This window comes from Nipponia nippon, unplaced genomic scaffold (assembly GCF_047370975.1).
Source record: "Nipponia nippon isolate SJK-2023a ecotype South Korea unplaced genomic scaffold, ASM4737097v1 scaffold_1, whole genome shotgun sequence".
NCBI classification, from domain to species: domain Eukaryota; kingdom Metazoa; phylum Chordata; class Aves; order Pelecaniformes; family Threskiornithidae; genus Nipponia; species Nipponia nippon.
Window position 1 is genome coordinate 79,570,201 of NW_028262290.1, and position 27,673 is coordinate 79,597,873.

Here is a 27,673-nt window from a genome sequence, read left to right on the forward strand (position 1 = left end):
GCCACCATACCTGGAAGGTGAAGCCAGAGTTCTGGAAGCCCTTAGCGTTTGAAATATTTCAAATATTTCAGAAACTAGGATGATAAACCTTAGGATTTTCAGCTCATTGTGACCCTTCTCTTTTGACAAACCTTCCTTAAAGAACAGTTAGATCACACCTTAAAGAACAGTTACATCGCAATAGCGTTCCTCCATAAACAGAAAGAATAAAACCAAATTCCATGAAATAAAGCATTTGAAAATGGTAAGCACACTCACTGTCAACAGACCATGCTTAACCTCTGCATATGGCCTCTACTTACATCAGTTGAAGTTCTCATTTTAAAAACTAGCATCTGTTTATGCTATAGACAGTTGTCTCGAACAGCAAAAGCCAGAATATATTTTATAACAACCGTAGATACAGAGACAGACAAGGGCTGCAATGTTTCACTATCATCTGGAGTGCAAATTCATTCCAAGTGAAGTCATTGAGGGGAAATTGGGAAAAAGGAAAAAAAGCGGCATTTAAAGAATATTATTTTATTATTGCTCCTCTGTAGTAACCATGCATAACAAAAGGTAGCTGGCTGGACTTTGCTGTAGATGAAAGTGATAACGGTTACGACAAGCTTTCAAGTCAGGTAAATGGGACATGGGGTTCTCAGCATCACTGAGCACAGTAATGTAATCTGTCTAAAACGTAAATGTGCCATCATTTTCTGCAGCAAAGCAAATAGCTCTTAGATGAGAGATGAAGCGGTAGCAGGATTCTTGACTGATATCATTCTATGCTCTCTCCTCCAGTCTCTTCTCTAGAACCAGCGTACAGGATTATCAAATAAAAAACTAAACCACATCTTAAGGATCAGTGAGTTTAACTGAAAGTATCTGCTGAAAAATAATTTCTTTCCTATATCCTGATTTTAATGGGATACTAAATATAAAGGCTGCTATGAAAACACCAAATTAATCTTTCTAAGCTTCCTGTTTTAATAAACATGTATTTACCTGCCAGTTAAACACACTCTCACCTGCAGCTGGGAGTACCCAAAGCAATAGCTCTTTGCACTTAAAAACTCCCACCACCGGATTTTCTACACCTCTCCCAGGGGAGGCCGCTGCTGTGTCTGCTGTGATTACAAGGTGACGGCCGGAGCGAGAGTTCATGGTAGCAGTGAGACTATTTTGAGAAAGTAGTGAGCCTGTCTGGTTGGGGTGAGAGTTCAAGCTAGCAGACAGTATATTGAAACATGTTGTCTTCATTGCAAATGTACTTGTGTCTATTCAATACCACAGAGAATCTAAAATGATCTTATAGATTACTCACTATATTATAAAAACTTCCATATTAAAACCTCAGTAAACAGTTTTCCTTTGAATTTTTTTGGTCAGCTACCAAGGGAAAACACAAGCACTTGTTTTATGAAACCCAGGTTTAGAACAGACTTCTTGCATTGTAGTATTTTCATCATCCATTCCAAAACAAAAATCTAAAAGAAACAAATTAAGAAATGGATTTTTTTAACCCTAGGAAGAGCAGAAGACATTGTAGGAGAAACACTGAAATAACTCAGCATGAAAAAAAGAGAAAATATAAACCTCCTTACTGAATGACACGCAAGCCTTCAGCATCTGCGATGAACCAATTAATTTGATCACAATAGTAAAAAATACCACTCCAAAGTCTTCACAGGGGAAAAATCCAGATATGATGTTTTGCAGACGCACACATACGCAAAACAATGGGAGAAAGAGGGAAAAGTATGCACGAAACCTCTCCTCTCCCCTGCGCATTCCTCCCCCCCAGCTCTCTCTTTCCAGAGAACGCCATCCGCTTTGGGAAAAGTTCACAGGCTCCTCAATGTGTGATTTGCTATCACTTCATCTGCGCTTTCAAGTCATGCACCTTAGGCAGAAAGACAGAAATGTCTATTAATTGTTTCAACAGTCTCCGGAGAACTTTCCATGTGGAAAGTGGTAAGAACTGTCTGTGTCTTTTTCCTTAAGCTGCCAATTAGGACAAATCTCTGCAAGCAATTACGCTGCGCTGTGCGGATTTCAGGAACGCTCAAATTGAGATGCCTCAAAATGGCTATTTTATTCTCACAGAGAATGGAAAAATTGATTCGCTCTTGCATATACTAATGATCCTTTTGTTTGCCTAAAGCCATTGTGAAACGCGCCTGCATTTCCACATTGCAGGTCAATTGCTAATATGAGCTCAGTGAATTATAAAAGAGAAGAGATGAAAAATCATAAAAAAGAAAAGAGACAAAGGGTTTGTTGCCTACCAGTAGGTAAATGAGGCACTCTGCCAATATACTTAATCATCCTGTTACTCCACAAATCAGTGGCAGTGTCAACGATCAAATAACTGTTCAGTTTGTAAAGAGAAAGGGCTCCTATGGGAACAGCAAACACTTTAGAGGGAACAAGGAGCCAAAAAGTAAAAATCACTATTGTTGCATCAGATTGCAGCTAAATTATCAGAGACAAGCACAGGAGCCACAATCTGTGCATGAATACTCTTTACAGCTAATTGAATTCAGGGGCATAACCACCATACATCACTTTGAAGGTATCTAGTGCACCTCTATGTCCACTTTCATTAGTAGTTCCCTTTTTATTTTTGTCATAGTAATTAAGTAGAAAAATACAGTAAACTGGAAAATTATTTTTTAGTTTGTCACAGTTATTATTATAAAGGACCCTTTCCAGAGCTGAATGCCTCTAGGGATTAAGATTACATTAGGCTGAAACTCAACAAGAGAGTAATTAATCTAGATAAAACTTTTTTTTTTCCCCCAAAAAAATTGAAAAGCATTTAGGCAGTTAACTCCTTTCAGCATTTCATATGGTTTTCTTTATTTTCCTATGAAGCACCACCACAGGAGACCAAACTAAAAAATGAAGACATTTCCAGAAAAAGAAAAAAACCCACCAAAATAAGCGCAGAAAAAAACCCCAAGGAACACTAACAATTGTATACACTTGATATTTTGAATGGATTCACTTTCCTGTCATTGACACTAGTGTTATTGGAGTACCTCCAGAATATTTCACCATCTACTTCAGGTTTTGACTAGAATTTGCATTGTATTGGTACAATTCAACACTGCGACTCAAAGACTATTGAGATATCGAATGTTAAAGGGAATTGCTGAGACATAAACTACAAAATGAAAACCAAATCAGGGCAGCAAGCACGACAAAGCAAACTGAATTACCAACAGAACCAGGAAGATTAGAGACTCAGAATTTGCTAGGAGAGGCTTAGAAAGGGGCTGTCTGCCAACAGTAGTGGACCAATAGACCATGGAAGAGAACTGCATGTTGAATAATGAAAAATCAATGAGTAATCAAAGATCAATATTCCTCTTTGTCCGATCATACTCAACGTAATACATGCATCAGGAAAAAAAGAGAATATTTTTACATTTTTACATTCCTCTTAGAAAATTACAGATCTACTTTACTCAGCTCTACTGGGATCCATGAGAAGTCACACCAGCTGACAGAGAGCAAGGTTCTGAAATCTTGGTTATCTTTTTGCAATTTCTGAAGACAGCGAGCACTTCCCAATGACTTTCTGCTCCCTGACTGCAGTGTTTTGTTCTCAGAAATGATCCCATCTGCTGGGCCACCAGTAAGTTCTCTACATCTTTGTGTTAGGACAAGAGAAAAGTATTAACTGGTTACTGTCTTCTTGCACCATGACCTTAGTCAAGCTTAAAGAGAAAGGAAAAAAATCTGGTGGATAAAGATATATAGTTAAATAAAGAAATTAGAGAAAGCTAAAATGGTGTTAACAGAAGATACCTTAAACGTTTGAGGGAGGTATAGTTCAGAAGGAACTGCCCTCGCATGTCATCATTCTTGGTTCTGCAGTACAGGTATGTACTGTGTATTCAAAATGATCTGAGAGCCATTACAACGACTCCTCCAAACATTGTACCTAATACCATTAAAAAAGAAAGGCTTTGAGACAAAAGCGATGCATCTCATGGGAAGCAATCTGACTGAGTATAGTAAGGGATTACTTTGAGCATGAATTCACCGTAAGCTACTGTGCTCCCATTCCACAAACTGATGCCCATGCTGATCTCATGATGTCTGTGATAAGGGTGTCTGCAGCAGCAGGTCTTACTTCTTGAATATTGTCCTGTGCCTTGAATCTTGTCTTCCTTCCTACAGAGCCAGTACGTTTCCCTGTATTAATTGATGCTGCCTCATCTACGGGGGAGATTCCACCCAGGTAAGAATTCCTGACAGAATAAAGCATTGGTTATTTAAAAAGTTTGCGTTTGTTGATTATGTGATGTGTTACAAGTGATCTCTTCCATCCTATCACATAAGGATTCATAATATTAATATTTTGGAGAAAATGAATGTAAGGCTTTTCACTGTAATCCAAAAAACTTTTTCCTGGAACAGCCTGATGAAACTCCAAAGGGTTAGTATATAAATAACTAGAGTCATCAGAAAAGTCTGGCCAGGAACCCACAATATGTCCTTGCCTGATAAGAGGAAGATTGATAACCTAGATGTCTGCTGCTTTAGACAATAATTACTCATTATCTGTAAGTGTCTGGATGGTAAAGAGCTTGAAACTCTTTCCATACTACTCTTTGAAGTAGCTGCACTGACCTCGTGACTGAATCAGTCCCTTTTATGTTTTCAGTTTCCTTATCTAATATTTTACTTAATGGAGCTCCTGCTCCCATGAGCAGCAGATTTCTCTGGGATGGAATTAAGAAAATAAATGTAGCTGCTTGCCTAAGGAACAAAGACCAAGATCACATCTAGCTATCTCAAGAGATCAGGCCAATGACCCATAAACCCCATCCACGTGGGTACTGTACCTGTTGGGGATCAAAGGCAGGAACATTCAGTTATGCAACCGAAGAGGCTTATCATTCCCTGCCGAGTATGATCAAACATGGAAGTGAAAGGAAGGGAGGTAGAAAGAACTAGCCAAGGAATGGCTATGGCTATGGCCTCATGCGATTGTAAGACTTAAACAGAGCAGCACTTTTTCCTGATGTTAAGGAGCTCAAGGAACTAACAGACACTCAGGAAAATGAAGCTGGCCATCCTGTCATTAAAGCAGATGAGGGAAGTTTGTAAAGCCTGAAAAGTAACTGGGACAGAAGACTGGGCACAGAGAAGGGACTAACCAAGGCCCAGAGCAGGTGTGCTGCCTGTTCTAATGTAAGCCATTACATTGCTGACAGAAACATAGTAGATCTTGTCTCCCGGTTTTAAAAGTTATGTATTACCTATATAAGTTATGATAGTATTTAAAAAAAAAAAAAACAGGATGATATGAAAGAAGAAATTATTTTTAAGGGTTTGACAAAACTAAGGGAATCCTACTTGTGGTGACAACACTGTGTTTTTAACTGCATGTTATAGAAAAGATAATATTGTAGGACCAGAGGCAATGGGAACAAACTGAAACACAGGAGGTTTGTAGAACATCAGGAAATGCTTTTTCATTGTGAGGGTGACCGAGCACTGGCACAGGTTGCCCAGAGAGGTTGTGGAGTCTCCATCCTTGGAGACATTCAAAAAACTGTCTAGACATGGTCCTGGGCAACTGGCTCTAGGTGACCCTGCTTGAGCAGGTCGTTGGACCAGGTGACCTCCAGAGGTCCCTTCTGACCTCAGCCCTTCTATGATTCTACGAGTTCACAGCAACGGGTATTGCAGAAAATCTCTCTGGCAGATAAACTGACATTAGCCTAAATTTAGCTGCCAGATACATATAGACAGACATAGTAACATACAGATATCCCAGTATCTCCTTTCTTCCTGAGAGGGAAATCTTGTTCAGAAGGGACATAACCTTGGATTCCTGACATCGTTAACTCTAGGACATTTTGCACATAACTTTTTACATGCTTAGTAGATTTAATGTATTAATAGCCTATTGACCAAGGTGAAAACTAGAAAGAATTTGCCACTTTTATTCCCACCATCTAAGGAAAAATACTGATGCCAGACTACATATAAAAAGATCTATGGAGATTTCCTTTTACAGGATGAGTCTTGTAATTTTATACCTCGTAATTTTTTTAATCCAAGATATTAAAATAAATAATGATACGAGGTTGCAGAAAGGACTGCATGTTTGAAGTGTTATAGCGAGAGAAATTCCTTAATAAGCAGGCAAGTGTCTTCAGAATACAGCTGAGTGAGTCAGCAAACCTCCTATTTTTATTTGTGCGTTTTTGCAAAAACTTGGTAAAACCCAGATTAAGTGGCAAAGAAAACTAACAGAGCTCCCAATGAAAGCAGATATCTAATGGGAAGTAAAGAGTCTCCACTGCTTCCAAAGGCATGTCTCAAGCCTTATTCGCTCAGTGAAAACTCCAGCTAAGCGTGACGGGGAATGTATTTGCCTGGATTTTTATTTCTTTTTACTAAGCAGCTTTAAAATACAAGTTCATATTAAGTAGAATTAGAAAAAGTCTACTTTTGGAAAAAAATATATCTCAGAGTGGCAATGAAAGAAAGCAAAACCAAAACAATGGCCATCCTTTTTACGCGTTGCTCCTTCTGCCTGTAGGAAGTTCAGATACAGTGTAATTACCCTGGTTATGATTTGATGGAAGAAAATATTTTGGGAAGCGATGAGTCCCCTCAAACAGAAACCCACCCAGCCGCAGGTAGCAGCTGATCTCTGCAGAAGGGGGTAGGCGCGTGCACGTACAGCGCTGACAACCTGACCTGTAGGCTGTCAGGTTGCATGGGTACTTGGAGTGCCTACTGCTAGTGGCCATCAACCCCATCGGGGGAGGACGTGCAGTGATCAACTGCTAGTATCATAGGCCACTGTGCAAAGCAGCAGTCACCCCTTAAACATATACTGGCAGTAATGTGGAAAACTTTGTCAAATCCTGAGAAAAGCATATGTTTTTGGACGTCTCCATACAATATTATTCCGGTAGGGCCATTCATATTACGCATAGATGCATCAAATAAGTATATGAACAAAAAAGAGAGATCTGTGAGGATACGCATGCATTTTTCCATGAAAGGAATGCGTTTGCTTCCTTCAGATTCCAATATCAGTGTCCTCTCTATGTAACAACGTCTCGTGCGGAAGAGCGAGATGAACCAACTTCCATATTCACCTGAAACAGCCTCCTCCAAAATGAGTTCTGCTTTGTATATAAGCTGTCAATCTCCTTCAGTACCAGAATACACATCAAGGTCAAGATACGCAGACGTGATCTATCCCAGGTTAAATTTTTGCATTGAAAACATCCTTCCTCATACCTCAGATCAGTATCCTGTTCTATTGATAAGCTTTCATTTGGACCTGTTAATGTATTTGTCACCAATATGCTCCTTTTTTGATTTGTTATAGAGTGTCTTTGTTCTAACAATAATTGCGCAGACCAAATATTGTATTAGTCATTGTAAAAAAAAACAAGTTTACTTTGCAGATGGGTAATATACAGCAAGGCTTTGGTCCAAAGTGTTTTATCTTGACATAGAAAAATTATATACAAATATAATGTCATACTTTTTTTTTTTGTTAGAATTTGGCTTTAGGAGGAATTCCTGCAACTGAAATAGTGCTAAAAATGTCCTACAGATTAAGATTTATTATGTGCATGTGTTGATTTTATGTGTATGTATCAATAAGAAACTATATTCCCTGAAATAATGAAAACTTTCAGCTTCTCTCAGCTATTAATCCTTAAAGTTACATACTGATGCCTTCTTTTTGTGTTCGAAATTTTTGAAAGCAGTCTAGGGCATTCAGACACATATAATCTATTAATTCTAGTGGCAGACATTTATGTAAATCCCCTACACAATTTTTTAAAAATTATTCAGACTTCCTTTTATCTGCTCACTTTCCCTTCATAATGGCATTGGTTAAGCACTGCCTGTGTTAAAAGTGTTACCTCTCAGTCACCGAAGAGGATTAGACAGCTTTATACTAGAGGAACCAAAAGGGTGAGACAGCTAGGAAAGAATTATGCAAGTGTATCAACTGCACTGTATTTTTTTCTAGAAGAGACGGTATCTTCAGAAGTGTGTGAGCTTGCCTGGCTGCCTCATATATTCTGGGATTCTTCTGGCATTAAAATAATGCTAATGGGAAAAAAAACCACCCCACTATTGCTAGTAATATTAATAGCAACATTATTTTAATGCAGTTTGCTCTTTTTCCCTCTTTCAGTCCATCATAAAGTTCTTCTTGAAAGATTTCAAGTTAAACAAAAAAAAAAAAAATCTTTTCCCATTCTTTATACAATTACAATTTCTTGGAGAAACAAAAAAAATTAAAATCTCCCTTAGGAATAACCTCTTCTTTTAAGAGTTCTCTATCTTGTATTTCAGTCATTTTATATCCAGAAGCTGCAACAGTGGAAAGGAGAGGTCAAAAGGTGGAAACATCAATGCTTATGTAATCCCCAAAGAGGATTATTCCACTCACAAAATGGCTAGTATGACACGTGAAATTAAGGATATTCATTCTGTGTCTGCATATCACTTGTAATGGAACTGGTGAATCTTTAGAAAAATAGAGCAACAGAACAACTGAGCTTTTCCCATGGTATCAGTGTGGATAATATTAAAGTTCAAATCAGTTTTTCTAACCCAGGACTTGCCAAAGAGCTCAGTGGATCCTTTCTTCCTCTCGCCACCATACACTTCTGCCAACTAAAGGATGACAGATACAGATTTATTAGAAATGGAAGAAGGGGCACCACTTGGATTTTAGCACTCCTGTTAGTCCTGGCAAATATGCATGCATGGTTTTCTCATTTGGACCAGGGCTACACCCATTCCCAGATGAATAAAACACATTTATCATGTTTCTGTAGCAGGATTACACAATCTGATGTGGTCTACAATATAAGAATAATAGAAGTATAATGATTTTCAGGCACAGTGTATATGTAGCACTTTGTAGGACAGAAATCACTGGACAGATACTGTTGATAGTAATTTCATATGTCAATGAATGCAATAGTCAAAGGCATTTTATAAGTTTGGTGGGCTCAAAAATAAATCACATGCCTCTGAAGATCTACTGGATGTGCCAGCTCAACTTCCAATAAAACTTTAGGGAAAAAAAGTAACTTCTTAGCCTCAAGGCTAACATTTTGAAATGAATGCCTCATTAAATTTGTATTTACGTATCACATACAAATGCCCAAATGCTTAAAAACCAAACAGGATACCTTCTGAGACCTAACGTTGATAATTGCATTTCCCCATACATGCATGTCTTCATAGTGAATGTGAAAAATTCCCACTGAGACTTAACATCAAGGCATTGTCTTTATACAATAGGACAAGACGGTATAGTACTTTCACCCAATCAAACCAGTTACCATCAGGAAAACAATGAAAGAATTGCCCTAAAAAGTAAACCAGGCTCAACTGTTATCTTGAATTTTATTGATTTGTTCTAAGTTTAGAAATATTTTCAAAATCTAATAAATGAGTTCTCAAATATTTTCTCAATTCACTCCAAATAATATGAGAGAAAAAAACGGATCTTTGGATTATAACTGAAAAGTAGGATGAGCTGGAATAGAATGCCTTCATTGAGCATCTCCTTGCTCATTGTACATACTTAATCATATTGTCGATGCATTTTAATAATTTCTTATTTATTAAAAAAGTAGATGGTAAGATTACTTGTGTTGGTGTCACATCATTTATATCTTGCTCTGCTCTTGCCTGGTTTCCCCTCAGAGACAGAATTTCAACCAGTTTCTGCAGTGACAAAACAATATGGTTTCATTTGATTGTCACTGGTGATATTTTTGGCTCATTTTTCATGGCTTTGTCACCCCGGATTCATAAAGATGCTCCTTCTCCTCGTCTGGCTATTGGTTTTCAGCAGCAATTTTTCAGACTTGACTTGACCAATGTGATTTTCACTGCCGTATGCTGACTTGTCCTATGATATGACTACCTGTATCAATTCAGAGGACTTAAAATACTATCTCAAATTTGACTGCAGATAGTTCTGTGAAAACAGAGGGTTATTCCACTACCAGAAGCATTCAGATACATTTATATCACCAACTTGCTGCCATCTGTAGGGGTTTTTGAGAAAGAAATACATATCAGGTTAATATTCCTACCTTCCAACTCCCAGCAGCCAAGTTCTGCAGTGCTCCTGCTGCCCCCTCCAGCGTGTCTGGATTTGAGCACTCAGAAAGAAGTGTGAGGTAGGGTTTGACTATTGAAGGGTGCCACAGCATCTGGATTCCTTTGGGTGGTTCTGCACAGTCTGGGAGAGGTCCTACGCCATCCCACTGTTGGAAAGCACAAATTAGATTGTCAGCAAGGAACAGTGAAATACTTGACAGTTGCCTCAGTTGAAGCCATAACATCTACATCTGCGTGTGTGAAGGCATCTGCCCGCAAGCAGCCGTTCTCAATTTTAGCATATCATGTGATTCTTCATAGAGAAACCAAATTTCCTACTCAATCCTCCTTACAGAGGAGCATTGGCAGAAATCACAGTGTTTTAGCTAGCTGACATAACAAAAACATTTTTTGCTGCATTTATTTTTTTGGGCGCGAACAGAAGCCCAGTGAACGTCAATGTATCTTAAGAAGTAAACCTAGAACTTGTGTATGAAGAGAATTTCATTTTTCACATCCTGCTCAGTTCTCTGCATTCTCTCTCTTCTCATGAGAGGGGAAAAAAACCCATGAAACACTCATGTAGAAAACTAAATCATGCAAAGCCATGAGCCCTCCATCCCCTGAAAGGCCCATGTGTGACAAGTCTTCTCCAACTGCTCAAGTTCTTCTGGCTTCTCACTGTGCGAGTTCTGGAGGCGTTCAGCCATACAGCCAGCCAGCTGTACAGTCTGAGACTCTGATGTAGTAGGTAGAACCACCTCTCACAAAACAGACTCTTCCTCTCATCACATACCGTGTTTTGCCATGAAAATAACCCCAGTCGATATCCAAAATGGGCAATATTAACAGCTGGACAAGCAGCAGGTTATTGCACAAAAGCCACTCCTACCAGAAAGATAAACTTTATTCCAGGAGAACAGTGATTCACCTCTCCTGTGGAGTGCACAATACTTGCACTTAAGTATGAAGTATCTTAAAAAGAAGGTAGTTCAAGGACATTTTTGCTTTTTTTAAACAAAAGTAAGATGTGGAATGCACTTTTAATGGTATTTTAAATGTGATTTTTATCTGTATATGCGATATATATTTTTATTTGCTTTGAACAGATAAAGGGATTTAGAAAATTCATAGCCTTAATACCAGTGTTAAAAGCAAGCCTCGACTTTTTAATACAATCTCTTTTCTAACACCTCTGACATGTACAGATTGCACAATACGATACAAAGTAAACCTTTTAATGCCATGGGTTAGAGTTTACTGTGATTATGTAGATAAAAAATGTGCATCATGACATTAAACATCTACTAGCCATACAAAGATAGCACAGGCCAAATTAACTCCCTGTTTAGATCTGCAACAGTTAACTTTCCTAGCTGAGTTAATTAGTTCTGAGTCAAACAACACAACGATACTTGCACTGGGCAAAGACCTAGATTCTCTTGTTTTCAGGAAGTATCAATCGTAATTTTATTTAAGCTAACTTCAAAAATCTACATGTAATTTAAGGGCCAATCAACCAAGCCTTATCTAATAACAACTAACATAGCTTAATTTTAACAAGGTTTTGCTAGATTACTACCACTGAGAATCCAGAACACTATTTTTTTCTAAATTAAAGCAGAAAAACCACCAAAATGGAAAGCTAGTGGGACCATTTAATACACCTGAGCAGTTACTCAAAACCAGAAAGCTGCTCAGATATGAAACTCACTGCACTGGACAAAAGTTACCATTGTTTAAAAGAACTGGCACAGCAATACTCAGTGGTGGCTGAGAAACATCAGGAAAATTGCTTTCTGGAGAAACAATCCCTTCCAATGACACTATTATAGGTCTGTGCCTTTGCATTTTTTAAATACATTCCTGCCTTTAAACCAATAGGCTGACTTCACTGTATGTGACTCAGTTCTCCTTTTTTCTCCGTATAAATCACCATGCTTGCCAGAAATGACTGCTCATCAGCTCATAAAAAATACATAAAAACCTGCTTCTTATTTTAACTCTCGGAATTCAATCATTTGCGCTGCCAGAATTTTTTTGAAAGCAAATGAGAAACACGTCTTACAGGTCAAATCTGACCTCACATCAGATTTGGGCTTTGTACCTTTGCAAGTCCACTAATGAACGACTTGTGATGTCCAAGGGCACAAATTCAGGTCTCCATCCATCTAATTCCAATTTGCACGAATTATGGACACATTATGCAACTGAACACTGTTTGCACAGGGTACTTATTATATTATTTCAGGGACAAAGTACCTACAACATATCAAATGTATCAGATCGACCCAATACATTTTTTGCGCACATGTGGGGATATAACTTTTTTTTTAAACTCAGATATTTACAATCCCAAAGACTGCTGAAAATCAGCTGATATAAATACAGCTGTATATATGTTCATGCTGTGCTGGTACTTACAAAGCACTAGAAATGATACTTGCAGATAAATTAATACTTAATGTGGTTTTGCCATTCTGCCCAGTAAAGAGAAAACGTTTGAAACAAAAATGTGAGACAAATTACAGCATTTCCCTGCCCTTCTTGCTACTCACTTTTAGCACATGATTGTATTAATTTATCACCAACTGTGGGGGAAGAGGTTTTTCTCAAGACACTCTGATGCCTCAGGGTCCTTTTAAGGGTGATGGAAGTCTTTGGCACCACCCCTGCATGTGCAGTGAAGGTGCAGTAAATCCAGTGACATTGGCTAACGTCCCGCACTATTCTTCAAACGTGGTGTGTGTGCCCAGAGCGGCTGAGCAGCACGCACAGGGAGGGTGTCACTGCCAACCACGCATAACATACGTGCCGTGCCTACGGTAGCCTCTTCAAGGTCGCATGATAAAGAGCGACAGAAAAGATGCTCCTGTAGCCACTTTCTGGGAGACAGAGGGCACAAGCAACCATGACCTGTCATACGCTCCCTGTCTCCGTGTTTCAGCTCCAATCTGCTCCTGCATGTGTGATCTCAGCTAACCCTTTGCTGAAGGGCTTCATGGCTTCTGGAGCCTTCTGCGTAGCCGAGACCAGCGCCTGCAGCTGTACAGCCCAGCTGCTGCAGGGCGTGCAGGACTGATACAGGTCAGAAAAGAAGCTATTGCAAAGGAGATTTTCCTGATTTTCACCCATCTTATTTTGTATTTCATAAATATAAACATCAATTGCCTGAGTGAAAAAAATATCTTCCCCAAAACAACATTACAGCCCATTTTCTCAAATGGTGGCTCAGGCACGGCAGAAGTTGCTTTGCAGTTCGCATTGCTCAATATTAATGAACCGAGGCAGCGTGCTAAACAACTCTACCCAGTGAATTACTGGAACAGTTACTGTATTGTTGCAGACCATCAGGAATGATCAGCAAGGTCTTTTCAAGATAGGCTGTGGATGTATTAGGAGCCTCTGAAAAAGAGGACAACTGCATGCAATTACTCTTCCTAGCTTATGCTAAGGAGGAAAAAAAAAAAAGTCATAAACAAATATTCCTTCCAGGCTTCCCTCCTTCAGCTGAAATTACCCACATATATTGTGGCTGAAGCTGACAAACTGTTTGTTACGTGGGTGAGATACAAATCTCTCATTTCCTGAAACTGGTGCAAAGAAAGGATGAAAGTCACAAAGAGTAAAAAGCCGAATACAAAGATCTTTACGAACAGACTTTTGAGAGTAAGAGTACTCTAATAAAGTTTCCAAAGTTTTCACATTACTAAGGAACTTTGAGAGGAGAAAAAGATCACTCATCAAGATGCTCCCCCGTGCCACACAACAGATTATCTACCACCTTCTTTCTCATTTTAATGAAAGCCAATCCATGTTTATAGTGTAATTGTACTGAATACAAGGGAAGGCTTCAACTCAGTAAGAGAAGTGCACTCTCCATATTTTGGTGCTTTCACTAACAACCTCAGGTTGGTGGGGTTTCTTCTTAAGGAGTATCGCATGATAGGTTTTCTTGTGATAACAAAACAACAGTGTTTTATTTTCATTTATTAAGTATGAGAATTTTCCTTTGCCTCAATCTGTGAAAAATACCACTACTAAAAAAAGAAAACCTAGGGAAAAACTCAGACAAAACCCAGCAATGACTAAAACCATCCTGATCTCTCTCCAATGATCCTAGACATTTGAGATAGTCTGATAAGGCTGTAGCTATGCTCTTTGTAGCAGCAGTGACAAAATTTATATCAACAATTAAACAGTGCTCACCAAAAGCATTTTTGAAATGCCAAAGACTTCTAAACTAACAGGCCCCCTAAGGGGACAATGATTTCTCACCCTGCATATCTTAGTGGCTGTGGCAGTCTATGCCAGCTATCCCTAGGCATGTCAGTCCAATAACCTCTTCTGGAAACTTTTGTCCAAGAGATGCACTGGCCAATGCTGTCAAGAGCAGAAATCTGAAGTTAAGCAACAAAATTTCATCAAAATCATGGAGTTTGCTTTCAGGGGTGATGGGAATCCATGCAGCTGGTACAAAGGAGACAGGAATGCCACTATTTAAATCAAGTCAAATTTCAGTTTAGACATCCAGGCCTAAAGAAAGGTGGTGAATATAAATGAAGGTATCTACCGACACAGAGACAACAGGAGTAGGGTGGGAGAGGGCAGAGCTGCTGTGGCCCAGCGATGTGTAGTCCCAACAGAACTGGGCAATTTTTGGATACAGTTTATTGTGTAAATAACGGTAACCTCCCCAATTTGATGCAACACTGTTTACAATTTTGGGAAAGGTGTTCAGAATGCTTTCAAAACTTTCCAATGTTTTGAATCTTTATTATTAATCAGAGACATGAATAAATCTAAATTATACTTCAGATTATATATTACATTCTTAAAATAATTGTCAATGCCTTTATTCAACTTATTTATATGATTACACTTAGCTAAGAAAAATAATTTCATTCCATTTGTGCATTTTGTCTTTGCTTAAAACCAGACCCTTCCCAAATAAGAGAGGATGGATTTCAATCCAGGGACAACCATCCTTGGCATCTCACTACATCTCCTTCTTCTCACCCCTCTCCTTTCCATAGGAAGCTGAAGCTAACAGGCTTTGCACTATATTCCAAAAATTGACAAACACAAATTATATTTAATAACCCTGTAGTTTTGACTTTGAAAACAACTTGGTCATGCGTGATATTGAGAGATTCCCAGGGTATATGAGATGTTTCTGCATAGGCAAGCAAGAATTTAGAAATGGTTGCTAAGAAGCTCTGTAAGGAGCTGATCAAGATAGTTGATTTCTTGCTAATCAACACTTGGCATAACTACCTTGTGCAAGACAAGCAAAGCATCAAGTGGAAATAACATCCTTCCTGAGCAGAACATACTGGCAACACAGCCTTTCATCTCTAATCTCAGTTTAGATTATTAGCTAAACCCAGGAGCCACCACCATTTCTGTTTCTGTGCTTATTAATTTGGTATGGCTCGGTAGAATATTGAAATATACTTGGTAAAACAGTAGTCTCACCACATGAAAAGGCATTATCTGACAGCTTTATTTTTTTATTCTTTTTGAAATATTATGGCCTTAAACCTGCTGTTTCACCTGGATAGAAGAATTTACAGCCCATTTAGCAAGCATGCTAAAGAGGTGTGCCAGTCAATTCATAATGATATATAACTTGAAATGTTGCTGTTATACCTTAAGGCTCCTGACAGAAGGTGAAAGAGAAGGTCAGGCTCATTTCAAAAGTGTCACTTCCAATCAAAAATCAGATTTTGGGCTAGATTCTGGGTTGACAAGAATGATCACAGATGGGGAACTTGAAAAGAGCATGAAGCCAAGAAGTCAGCCTGTTTCTTCTTAATGAAGAAAGGAAAAGAAATGAAATAGTGCCACATGTGTATATAATGGGCTGCATAACAAGAAATAAAATAAGGATTAATGACAACTCCCTGGCTCTTTTACTGAAATTGGACATACATCTTATTTCCCCTAACTGCTTTTTGTCATAACCCTCATTTCTCATACAGCTCAAAGAATAAACCTGTTGGCAGCAGGGAGCATACCAACAGCAGCGACAAAATTTTCAGCAGTGCAAAAATTAGTTTCCATCTGAAGAGTGACATGATACAAGGCAGGGAGGTTGATGTCTACAATGTCCTAGCTGGAGATGAAGGCCTCTACAGCTGGAGAGCTTTGTGGGGTAAGGACTCAGTAAGAGCTGATCACAGGTAAGCAGCAGAGAGAATGTAACGAACAACGGTGATGACAGGGAATTACAGTCCTCAAAGTCTGAGACAGAAATAAAGTCAGGTGAGTCTCACTTATTTTTCCTGAAGCCTTTATAGAAGTTTTGCTTTTGTTTTTTCCATAGATAATACCAATACTATATCTGGCTTTTATCACAAATCTTTAGAAGGTTTGCGTCTCTTCCAGCATTAAACTTGCATGACAAAGCATACACCTTAGAACCTGTCGGAGCTCTGGTAAACCACCGAAGAGAGGAAGGATTGCGGGCTCTTTCATCATCACCCACCTTTACTCTGAAACAAAGAGAACATTTGTTTCCTGTGAACCTGAGGGAACTCCTTAGGTCAAGTCATTTGAAAGGTGATATCAGACATAACTATGAACTGAACAAAGAAACATCTCTTATTTGATTTCAAGATGTAGAGAAGTTGCCATTGGTATAGACAACTGATGTCATTAATGAAAAATATATTCCCATGGGTTCTTGGAAGGCCTTTCAAAGAAAACTACTTTTTCTATTACCACTCAGTTCTGTTCTTCTCCTCAAGTAACTTATGTGTGACTACAACTGAAATATAACCTAGAGAAACAGGGATAATTGTTTCCTAAATCATAGAACAAAGAAATTAACTTCTGATTTCTTTACAGAGAAAACCAATGAGAAAGTGACTTTAATGTTACATAAGGTTTCTCCTGTTCAGCGTTTAAGAAACAAACTCCTTAGCTGTGTATGGGATTTTTTTTTTTTAAGTATAGAAAACTGCGACTTCATCCACATCTGCTGTCTAAAAGGGTACATCTGGTATTATTACCCAATTACAGTAGTTTTGCTAATAGCAGCTTTTAGATAAGTTGAATACTTTTATTCAAAAATTAAAGACCACCCCATAAATGCCTGTATCGATCACTTCAGAAGGAGTTCAAGAAAATACACACTTGAGAAACCAAGTGAAGGACTGAACCAGCATACCGTAAAAGGAAAATTTCACGATTGCATTCACTAAAATCTGAACATTTTTCCCCCGCACTGTTTTGTAAACCTTATCTTCTGAGGAACACTGAGACAGCCAATTTTATTCTACAAGAACCCCACGCACTGCCAAAAAAAGAATGAAACCTATACTCTCAACACATATTTTCTGGGGACATAAAATGTTATCAGGCCGCAGAACTGGAAAGTACTCCCCTGTACTGAGGTGTCACAACTCTGAGAGATGTGTCTGTGCCCTGTGCTTCGCCTGAGAGGAAAGGCAAAACTCTCAAGTGGTAAAGGAATCACACAGGTAAATGACTGGAGTTTTAATACTAGGCTGAACTCCACTTTGTGTATCTGTAAGTGACAATAATAAGGAGCCAAAGAAAGATTTGTTTTTACATTTGTAAAGAACTTTTCCAACAGGTAACTAGGTTTGTATTGCCTAGCATGAATGATCTATTAAAAGTAGCCTGAAGCTCAATGCCATCTCTTCACAGGGCATCTGGGTAACTGACTACTCTTGTATCTTTGTCGTCATTCGTTTCTTCGAGGTTTCCCTCGACAGGTTCCAAATCCGTGGTGGCGTTGTAAATCATTGCATCCTATGAAGATTCCACAGGTACGCCTTGGTTATTTACATGTAAAACACTCTCCGTCACAAGCGTGATCTTCAGAACTATATTATAAGATATTTTAGAGCATAAAAGCTTCCCTGCTGAGGCACTTAAAGGAATGAGCACTCTAAAAATAGCATCCCAAGGAGAGCAGGACATCTGTTCTGAGGGACAGAACAAGCAGCAGGTAACAGCTTAAGCACTGCAACTGAAAAGAGATTATGAAAGGCATTACCTGGAAAAACTGAAGTGTCTTGCAGAAAAACAATGAGATTACTATAAAAGAATATGTACACATGAAATACACAGGCAGCAGCCAGCACACAGGGTGACAATGTATGGTGAAAGGAAATGTGAAAACTTTCTCCTGCAACCTGGAGAAAATGTTGATGAGCTCAGTTTAGATGGGGTGAATTCTGACTAACCTAAGGAACACAAGATGATTCTGTTGCTTCAGACTCTTGCCTGGAAAAAGACAAACCCAACAAAACACCCAAGAATACCGATTTTTCTTGACACACACAGCAACAGTAAACAGAGTATTCCTGACTGTGACACAGTCCACAAGGACATACCAGTTAGTCCTACTTTTCAGTAGTAATGAACGTACCAGGGTCCTGAAAAACCGCAAGACAATGACAGAGCCAAAGAAGCAGAAAGAACATTTTTTTTTTTTTTTTTTTTTTTACATAATTGGACTGGGTGGTTTCCAGAAAGAAAGCCAACTGAATACAGCTGTGTGCTCACTTTTGCAAAATAAATGGAAAAAAAATTACTTTTACCCTTACCTCAGTATGAGTTGGGGGTCAAGGTCTATGCTATTAATATAAAGGAACAGTTACATGAAAAACATTCTTCTGTTTTTCTTCTCCATTTATGAGAGTAACTCGGGAGAGCTGTTTCTGGCATGGTGATCTTGCTGATAGACCTCAGTCACATTTGTTTTTAGTAGCATTCGAGTTCACTTGATAACATATTTCAAAATGTTTGGTATGGTCAGCAACAGTCAAGGATCACGGGGCAGGAATAACGCACTTTGCAGAAGGCCCACAAGGCTCCCTTGAACTCCTGAACTGAATAATAGCCACAGGTGAGAACTGGTATATGGCAAGATGGGGTAGGCTGTCCAGATTTAAAGGAAATCAAATGAAAGAAGAAAAATAATTAGAAAAATATTTCTAATGTTTGTAAAGCAAAGTGGTCTTGTGCACCACAAAATTACTTCTGGAAAGAGTAAATTTATTTCCCTGACGCAGAAAAGCCTATTAAACATAGACCTGAATATATGTGCATAGTTTTACTTTTCTTTGGATTTTAAAGATTATATTAAACCCTTCCATTACACAAACACAAGCAGATCTGAAGAGACCTTTACCATGCTGCATGTTGAAAATGAACGCTCATAGAAACAGACAAAAGATATCTAAGAGCAAGCAGAAGCACGTATATTGTAAAGGAAATCAGCCAAAAGAGAATAGTTCATTGGCCTGGAGGAGGAGGAGGAAGATCTTTTATAGGGACCCTTTAAAGTACAGAGAAGTCTGACAGGAACAATGAAACAGTCAGTGGTGCAGAGTTAAAAGTATGAACCTGAGATCCAGAAATCACAGAAGGAATATAAAAGGAAGAGTCAGAGAAGACTTTATACATAGCGTGTGTGCACATGTGTGTGTTGGTAAACAGAGCACCAACAGAGCAAGGCGAGTTGCAGTACGACCCAGTCATATCCAGACATGCTATTTTTGTTGCTGCACTTTGAATAACTGCAAGCGTAGCGTGTGGGAACTGTTAATTCAGAAAGAGGGATGATGGCTGCTTTATGGGGTAAAATCAGCTTGCTTTGGCACTTTTTATCTCACTGTAGCTTAATACAGAAATCCCAACAAAAGGCCATAATAAATTCAAGTTATCTGATGACTGCGGTGCTTAACTAGAAGAGTAGGTGAAATTAAAGTCTTACTAGTCATGAGTGCTGCATTTTTCAGTGCCCGAATCTTAGCTTGTTAATGTTCCTATAACTTTTCCACGTTAGCACAATTTTCCTTTATGAACTCAGGAATATTTTCAACACTCATTTACATAATTTATGCAAATACCCTGTGTGCCTAAGTGCTTACTCATTGAATTATTTTCTTTGAGCAATCTGAAACAGAAATAAACACCAATGGAAAAGACTAAGTCTAGGAAGAGACTGAGAACTGCCTGCTGCCAGCACAGGTGCCTTGGTTTCAGCTGGGATAGAGTTAATTTTCTTCCTAGTAGCTGGTATAGTGCTGTGTTTTGGATTTAGGATGAGAATAATGTTGATGTTTTAGTTGTTGTTAAGTAGTGCATACACTAAGTCAAGGACTTTTCAGCTTCCCATGCTCTGCCAGGTGCACAAGAAGCTGGGAGGGGGCACAGCCAGAAGACAGCTGACCCAGACTGGCCGTATGGCGTCATGCTCAGCATATAAACCGGGGGAAGAAGGAGGAAGGGGGGGACATTCAGAGCGATGACGTTTGTCTTCCCAAGCAACTGTTACACGTGATGGAGCCCTGCTTTCCTAGAGATGGCTGAATGCCTGCCTGCCCATGGGAAGTAGCGAATGAAATCCTTGCTTTGCTTGTGCTCACAGCTTTTGTTTTACCTATTAAACTGTTCTTATCTCAACCCCAGAGTTTTCTCACTTTTACTCTTCCGATTCTCTCCCCCATCCCACCGGGGGGGAGTGAGCGAGTGGCTGGGTGGTGCTTAGTTGCTAGCTGGGGTTAAACCACGACAACAGGTCATTTGAAATCATTGTCATCATTTCCCAAATTTTAGGTTGTTAATGAGGAAAAAAAAAAAGGAGAAAAATACACTTTGAAAGTCAACTCACCTAAAATAAAAACCAGCAGCACCTCAAATAACTTGAGGAAACTACCAAGACTGTACTTTGCAATCTTTGTTTGGTAATGACATTAAATATATCAAAGTATGCATGCTTTTTTAACATTCAATCATATTGCTTGATTCAGTCCTGTACAGTTTTCTCTCAACATGTAGAGACAGAGTACAAGACTAACTTTGAAGCAGATAGGTATACAAATGTAAGCCTGATGTTTGCTTGCATCAAGGCCTCTCTACACACAGGTGGCTGCGTGGAAGTACAGTGCGAAGTAGATTCAGATTACATCTGAATGTTAAGATTTAAACTTTTCATTAGAAATGACTTCCTTTAATAGACCGAGCAGTTGACAGTATTTATGGTGTTCACAGTGCACACATGACTACAGTTTCCAGGTGTCACCACATAATGCGCAGCTTTCTCAAGCAAACTTATTTCCTTTCATTACCTGAGCCATACTCTGCTTTAAGCTCTCAGCTAATTCACAAAGGCAACAGTTTTGTATATTACGAATCACAGATTTTATTTCTAATACAGTGCATTAATCATTTGTATTTTAAACGATGGGCACTTCAACCACTCACAACGCAGCTGCAAGTAGCTTTCATTACCTGATCTTGTGATTTCTTTTTCTTCTTCTTCTTCCCCCAGCACCCTGAACTCTCTGTGTCTTTTCCATTGGCATCACCACAGAGCAATCCATCAAGTTCATCTGTTCCCATCTGCTGTCCCTGAGATGTTTCTGCAGCTAGCCTGTATGAGAGGTTCCTCAAAATGCACACACAGTTTTCAACGGTCTGAAAAGTGTGACAAAAAAAAAAACACAACCAAAACAACCAGAAAAAAGTTAAAATCCTTCCCTTGCTCACTCTATATACAAAGCAGAAGAAATATCGATCTTTGCACATACATTTTCCCAGCACGCTTCTTATCTGCTCATTTCTGAGTGCTCCCCAGGTAACTACAGCTTAAGAGATTTAGAAATTTTTATGGAAAGAAATCGGTAGTCTGGACAGTATTTTTTGCGTGAGTTTTTCTTTTAATTGTCATTCTGAACTTCATGCTGGAGCCCCATGTGAAACAGAAGCCAAGATAAAAAGTGATCAAGAGAACCTGAACACGCACAGAATGTCGGCAAACTCCCACCTCAGTGAACAAAAAAATGCTACAAACAGAAAATGGCAATAGGTCATGGGTTTTGCTTTGTGTGTGGCTGTTTTTTTTTTTTTTCCCTCTTTTTTAAAAACAGAAATAAAGGTTATTTCTGGCATCAATTCTACGTAAGCTACCAGAAAAAATGGGAGCTGAGTTCTGTTTCACAAATACTTGTAGTATGAACAGATGATGTTTCTCGAGTCCTAAAAGTAACACTAGAAATCGCAGGAGTCTTGCTGCTTTTACTGCTTCTAGCCAGGCTGCAAATAACTTGTAGGCAGCCTTTCTCTTTCATCCATTTACCCCCCTAGTAGGTTGTGCCTTCTGTAAAAGATGGTGGAGTGAATCCAGAAATCCCAGCAGAGGAAAAAGATGGCACTGATAATTCAAGATAATTTCTGCAAGTCTAAAAGAAGCTTGGTTTAGACTTGCTTGAAACCTACTCATTTAGTTGGTTCAATTTGGTGTGACTACCCTTAACAGGAAGGGTATGTGCTTAATTTTCCAGAGGCAGGGAAAGCATGGTTAAAAAAGCCAATCTGTATCTCTATCTATTTCAAATGTTCCTAATGCTTCATGGAGATAAAAAGTGATAGTGACTACATTCCACCTCTGTTGCTCCATTAACCCAGAAAGGAACGACTGTGAGGCTTTCGGCTCGATCGTACTCTGCCATCACCAAACAGATGGGGCTTCATTTACTTTCACATACTGTATGAGCTTATGCCAGGTGTGCATTTGGCACATGGTTTTTGAGATGACACTGAGTTCCAGAGATCATATTGAACACTGAAATCAGACTCATCTAGACAGGAATTCTTTTTTTTTTTTTAAAATGTAAATGAAATTTCACATTGCACTAGTACTAACTCGAAATCTCCAGCCAAATACATAAACAGATGTAGAAATATATATGTAGAAAATGTGAAACTTCTTAGTGCACCTTTCATACCTCAAAGCTTTGCAGAGCTCATGGTGACCATAAAAAGCTTGCTACCTCTTTTACTTTTCTTTAACATTTCCATATCTGAATTTTATTCACTCTTGCTAATATTTACTTCTGCATATCCATAACATGCTGAAGTTGAAGCTTTGCATTTCTTGGTTAGAGTTCTGAATTTTAATTCCCTTTTTTATGAATAATAGCTTTCACACTTAAAATTCTCAGATGTCAAAAACAAATTAGCTAAGTCCACTGTGAGGACAATGCTACCTCAAACTAAAAACTGATAAGCCAACTTCCAAGCCTTGAATGCAACCTACACCTTCCTCACTAAGTTGATCTCATACAAGCCAAGAAAGCTGGTTTTAGTCATGCAGTTTGACAGACCTCACTCCTCCTTGACTTGTAGCTTTGAACTTTCAAGGTCCTTGTATTCCTCATTCCTACAGATATTTTTCAGTTTCATTGTAAGGGGACTAAATAGGAGTTCAGTAGTCTTAATAGATCACATCAAAATTATGAACAGTAACTTTGTCAGGTAACCATGTCCAAGTCACCCATATTTAACATTTTAACTTGAAGTATCATAGTTTTTTCTTTTTAGACATTTATAAGAAACACTGCTGCTAAGATGCTTGTAATGTTGCTAAGATTTATGCACTCTTGACTTCACCAACATGAGGAATGACTCTAACAGCAACTCTGCTGTTAGTCCCCCATCTTCTTTCAGAGCCTGCAAGAGCAGGGATTTGTTTTTCATTATTTCAGTTTTTAGTCACTAACGGTATTAAAAAATTATCTAATAGGGCAACTGTTGTGGCATTTGGAAAACAACATTTATAACTTTATTTTAAAGTTCAATTTTTTGTTATAATAGCACCATTTTTGAAACTAGATTAAAAACTGATTTAAAACCAGTTATTTAAATAATTAATTTATTTAAAATTACATTCTACTTTGGGATAAAGATGCAAGGTAAGGGGTTACACTATGATGCTTTGTATTTAGCTGCACAACTGCTTTATGTCATACAGTTAAAAACCTGTTAGACAGGAGGTTAAAACTACTAAGGCAGGGAGAATGATTTTTCTCTCATTTCTTCATTTTTTTTCCTCCATTTAAAACTCAGCCTGCGATTTTTCCAAGTCATATCAGCTACAAATGAGTATAAACAGAACAGTGTATATTAACAATAAGAGGCAAAACAGGGAGCTTGCTGTGCTCCTTATTTAGCCTTTTTAACAGTAAAACAATCTTTAAATCAGTTGGGTTCCCTACAAAGAAACTGCTGAAAAAGCAGCAGCTGAGCTGTGAGATAGGGCATAAACTGACTTCCTCCCTCCTTCTTCCTCCATCCACCTCCCACCCTCCTCCAATGAAGCCCCTCTAACTTCTCCTTTCTGTTAGGCAAGCCAAATCAGGACGCTTTGAAACAGTTCCTGGTTCAGCTCTTCCAAAGCTAATGAAGCTGAAAACGCCCCCGTGTTTGGGGGCTGCGCTGCAGGAGGTGGCAGGGAGGGATGGGAGGCGGCTGGCTGCAGATGGCAGCCATGTTTGCTCTGAACCCCGCTGCAAGTGCGGTGCCTATCTTGTGGGTGGGCCTCCTCTGATCATCACTCTGATAAACTTTTATTAATGGAAAGCTGATCAGAGACTAATGGGTTGTGGGTTTTTTGCCTTTAAACCACAAAACCATGCTGCTATTCCCAAACCACATGCTACAAATCTCTCATTGTTCCTCCCTCCCTCCCCTGAATGCGTGGGCAAATTTCACCTATTTGATTCAGGCTAAGTACCAGAAAGTTCTGGATGTTATCCTGGAGGTTATGTCACTGAAAAGCTCAACATGACCTAGCAACGTGCACTCGCAGCCCAGAAAGCCAACCGTATCCTGGGCTGCATCAAAAGAAGTGTGGCCAGCAGGTCGAGGGAGGTGAGTCTGCCTCTCTACTCTGCTCTCCTGAGACCCCACCTGGAGTACTGCGTCCAGCTCTGGGGCCCCCAACATAAGAAGGACATGGACCTGTTGGAGCAGCTCCAGAGGCAGGCCACGAAGATGATCAGAGGGATGGAACACCTCTCCTATGAGGACAGGCTGAGGCAGTTGGTTTGGGGTTGTTCAGCCTGGAGAAGGCTCCAGGGAGACCTTGTAGCAGCCTTCCAGTACCTGAAGGGGGCCTACAAGAAAGCTGGAGAGGGACTTTTTACAAGGGCATGTAGCGATAGGACAAGGGGAAATGGCTTTAAACTGAAAGAGGGTAGATTTAGATTAGATATAAAGAAGAAATTTTTCACTATGAGGGTGGTGAGGTACTGGAACAGGTTGCCCAGATTAGTTGTGGATACCCCCTCCCTGGAAGCATTCAAGGTCAGGTTGGATGGGGCTTTGAGAAACCTGGTCTAGTGGAAGGCGTCCCTGACCATGGCAGGGGGGTTGGAACCAGATAATCTTTAAGGTCCCTTCCAACCTAAACCATTCTGTGATTTATCCCTCTCCAACCTATAAACCCACAGAGGTCCATGGACAACTATCTGTGAAAGATCATTTGGAAATACAAAGCCAGTGGGCTTTAAAATTTCACTATGTAAAAGGCTGCTCTCCTGTGATTCTTAGCAGTTTGCAAATGGACCAATGGTGTCCTAGAGCAGCAGCTGTAATTAATTTAGCACCATATACTGAAAGCAAAAGGTATTTGAAACTAGCCTTTTTCTTCTTCTCTGGAATACTTTAATGTATTACAAATCTTCAATTTGTAAATGCTTGAAGTCTTTTTAATTAGGCAGTGCCCTTCACCTTTGGAGAAGCATGTTCATATCCTAGTACTTCAGAAAAGTAAAGCTGACATAAAAACACATCTTAAAACAGTTGTTATTGAAAGCATTCATTGATCCTCTTCAGGATACTTGGTATTACTGCAAAACTGCCTATTAATTGTGCAATTTTTTTTGTGTGTGTTTGCCTTGTAAGCCTACCTCACTGTTATTAGCTCTGTCTCATACTGGGTACTGAAAATCAATTTTAAGGTAAACCTGGCAGAGCAGTGTAAGGAAGTTTACATGGAACATGACATATTTGCTCTTCTTAAATCAGTATCGTGTTTTCTCCCTTAATAATTCAAGTGAGTGAACGACACGCTTACCTGTGCACACTACACAGGTAGACACAAATCCAACACTTAGCACACAAAAATACACAGCTCAACAGAAGGGAAAGAAAAAACTGGGCTAAATTATGCTTTGCTAAGGCATCCTTCACAATGCATTTTTTTAAAAAAACTGTCACTTCATAGTCCTGCTATACCCTGAATATCTGGATTTCTTGCTCCTCAAAAGACAAAGATGACAAACCTTACTATCAATTTCACTGCTCCCCAGAGCAGACTGGATCACGTACAGCAATGCGTCCGTCAGGCCATCACACTCCCTCATTCTTCTGCGGGCCTCCTCTCCAGCAGAGCTGACATTCCTGCAAGGCAACAGCAAGGGTCACCACCTCCACAGCTCCCCTGCCCACCTCCCCTCCTCTACACAATTAACATACGGATAAAAACACTTGGGTTTTTTTTTCTCCTTTCATCAGTTCAGAGCTGTGAATAATGAAGACAGCTGTGAATGAGCTTAGGAAATGTAACACAGAGGGGAACAAATGGAAGTCATCAGGTCCTCCACAAGAAAGGGCTGAGAGGCCAAGCAGCATGCGCCCACCTGAGCTGGGAGACTCACTGCCTACTAAAATTTGGAGAAGGGCTGATCATTTTTCTTTCTTTCTTTTTTAAACGTAGGTTTTGTATTTGTGAGAAAGCATTTTAAAAATGTGCATGTGTACATATAAATCAGGCTTTGAAAAGTCTAGAGGTTTTGCCAAAGAAATCTCCTAGGATTTGAAGAGCCCAGTAGGCAGGGTTCTTAACCTGAGAGAAAAATATTATCAAAGCATAACATAAAACACCTGGTATTGCTTGCTTCTCATTTTACATGAGTGTTTCCTTTTCTCTCTCATTTTCAGAGAACATTAATGCCTCAATCTTCTCTTTACGTAGTTACTCATAAGGTATTTTACATTGCAAAATTTAAAACCTCAGCTTATTATAATAATTGTGCTCCTCAGACAGGGCCAGAGGGCCTTCTGAACACATTTACAAAAACACAATTAAAACAAAATTTACTGCATAACATAATGTGTCATAAAGTTCAAAATATTGATATATAAGGAAACAAATATGTATGAATGAGCACATATAAGTAGAATCTATACTTGCTAACATCAAGCCGCCCTCAGAAAAATTGCTTTCAAATTTGCACAGCAGTTTTGATTTGGAAATGGGTGAATCGGCAATCTCAAGAATGGGGTAAAACTTTTCACATAATCTCCTTCGGCAAGGAAAGACAACCCTCTGCTGAGGTGACCCATCTGTAGCTCCTCTCTCCCCACTACTAAAGTTTCCACAAAGGAGGAACAGAGAAGAGCACACCAGCCCTACGTACTTAATGCCAATGTATGGAAATGGAAGGGAGGCCATTGGCCCTTTGATTTGGAAAGAAGGCAAGACACTTTCTTCCTCTTACGCCGTTTTCAATTGTCTTTGCATTAAAGATGGAAAAAGGACGAGAATCCTGAGAGGGGGAATGAATTTTAGATAGAGGAAGGTGAGAGGACTTAAGGATAGGTTTCCTTTCAATTCTTTCTTTGCTCTACTTACTTAATCCTGTTCTGCCTCCCTATCGTCTGAAAAAAAGCATTTCTGTTCCCCCAAAGCACCAAAGAGTTTTCCTAATCAAATAATCTTATAACTGGACAA

General features: G+C 39.2%; 1 protein-coding gene across 7 annotated transcripts in view; it reads right to left on the minus strand.

Annotated features, from left to right (window-relative positions):
* CTNND2 (catenin delta 2) overlaps window positions 1–27,673 on the minus strand; it is a 690,230-nt gene that overhangs the window by 83,602 nt on the left and 578,955 nt on the right. For all 7 annotated transcript variants that reach the window (XM_087760877.1, XM_087760884.1, XM_087760869.1 and 4 more), the window contains 3 exons: window positions 26,223–26,340; window positions 21,388–21,573; window positions 10,107–10,280 (listed from right to left, as the gene is read on the minus strand). In XM_087760877.1, the coding sequence (XP_087617003.1) occupies window positions 10,107–10,280; window positions 21,388–21,573; window positions 26,223–26,340 (478 nt within the window). The remainder of the gene's footprint in view (window positions 1–10,106; window positions 10,281–21,387; window positions 21,574–26,222; window positions 26,341–27,673) is intronic.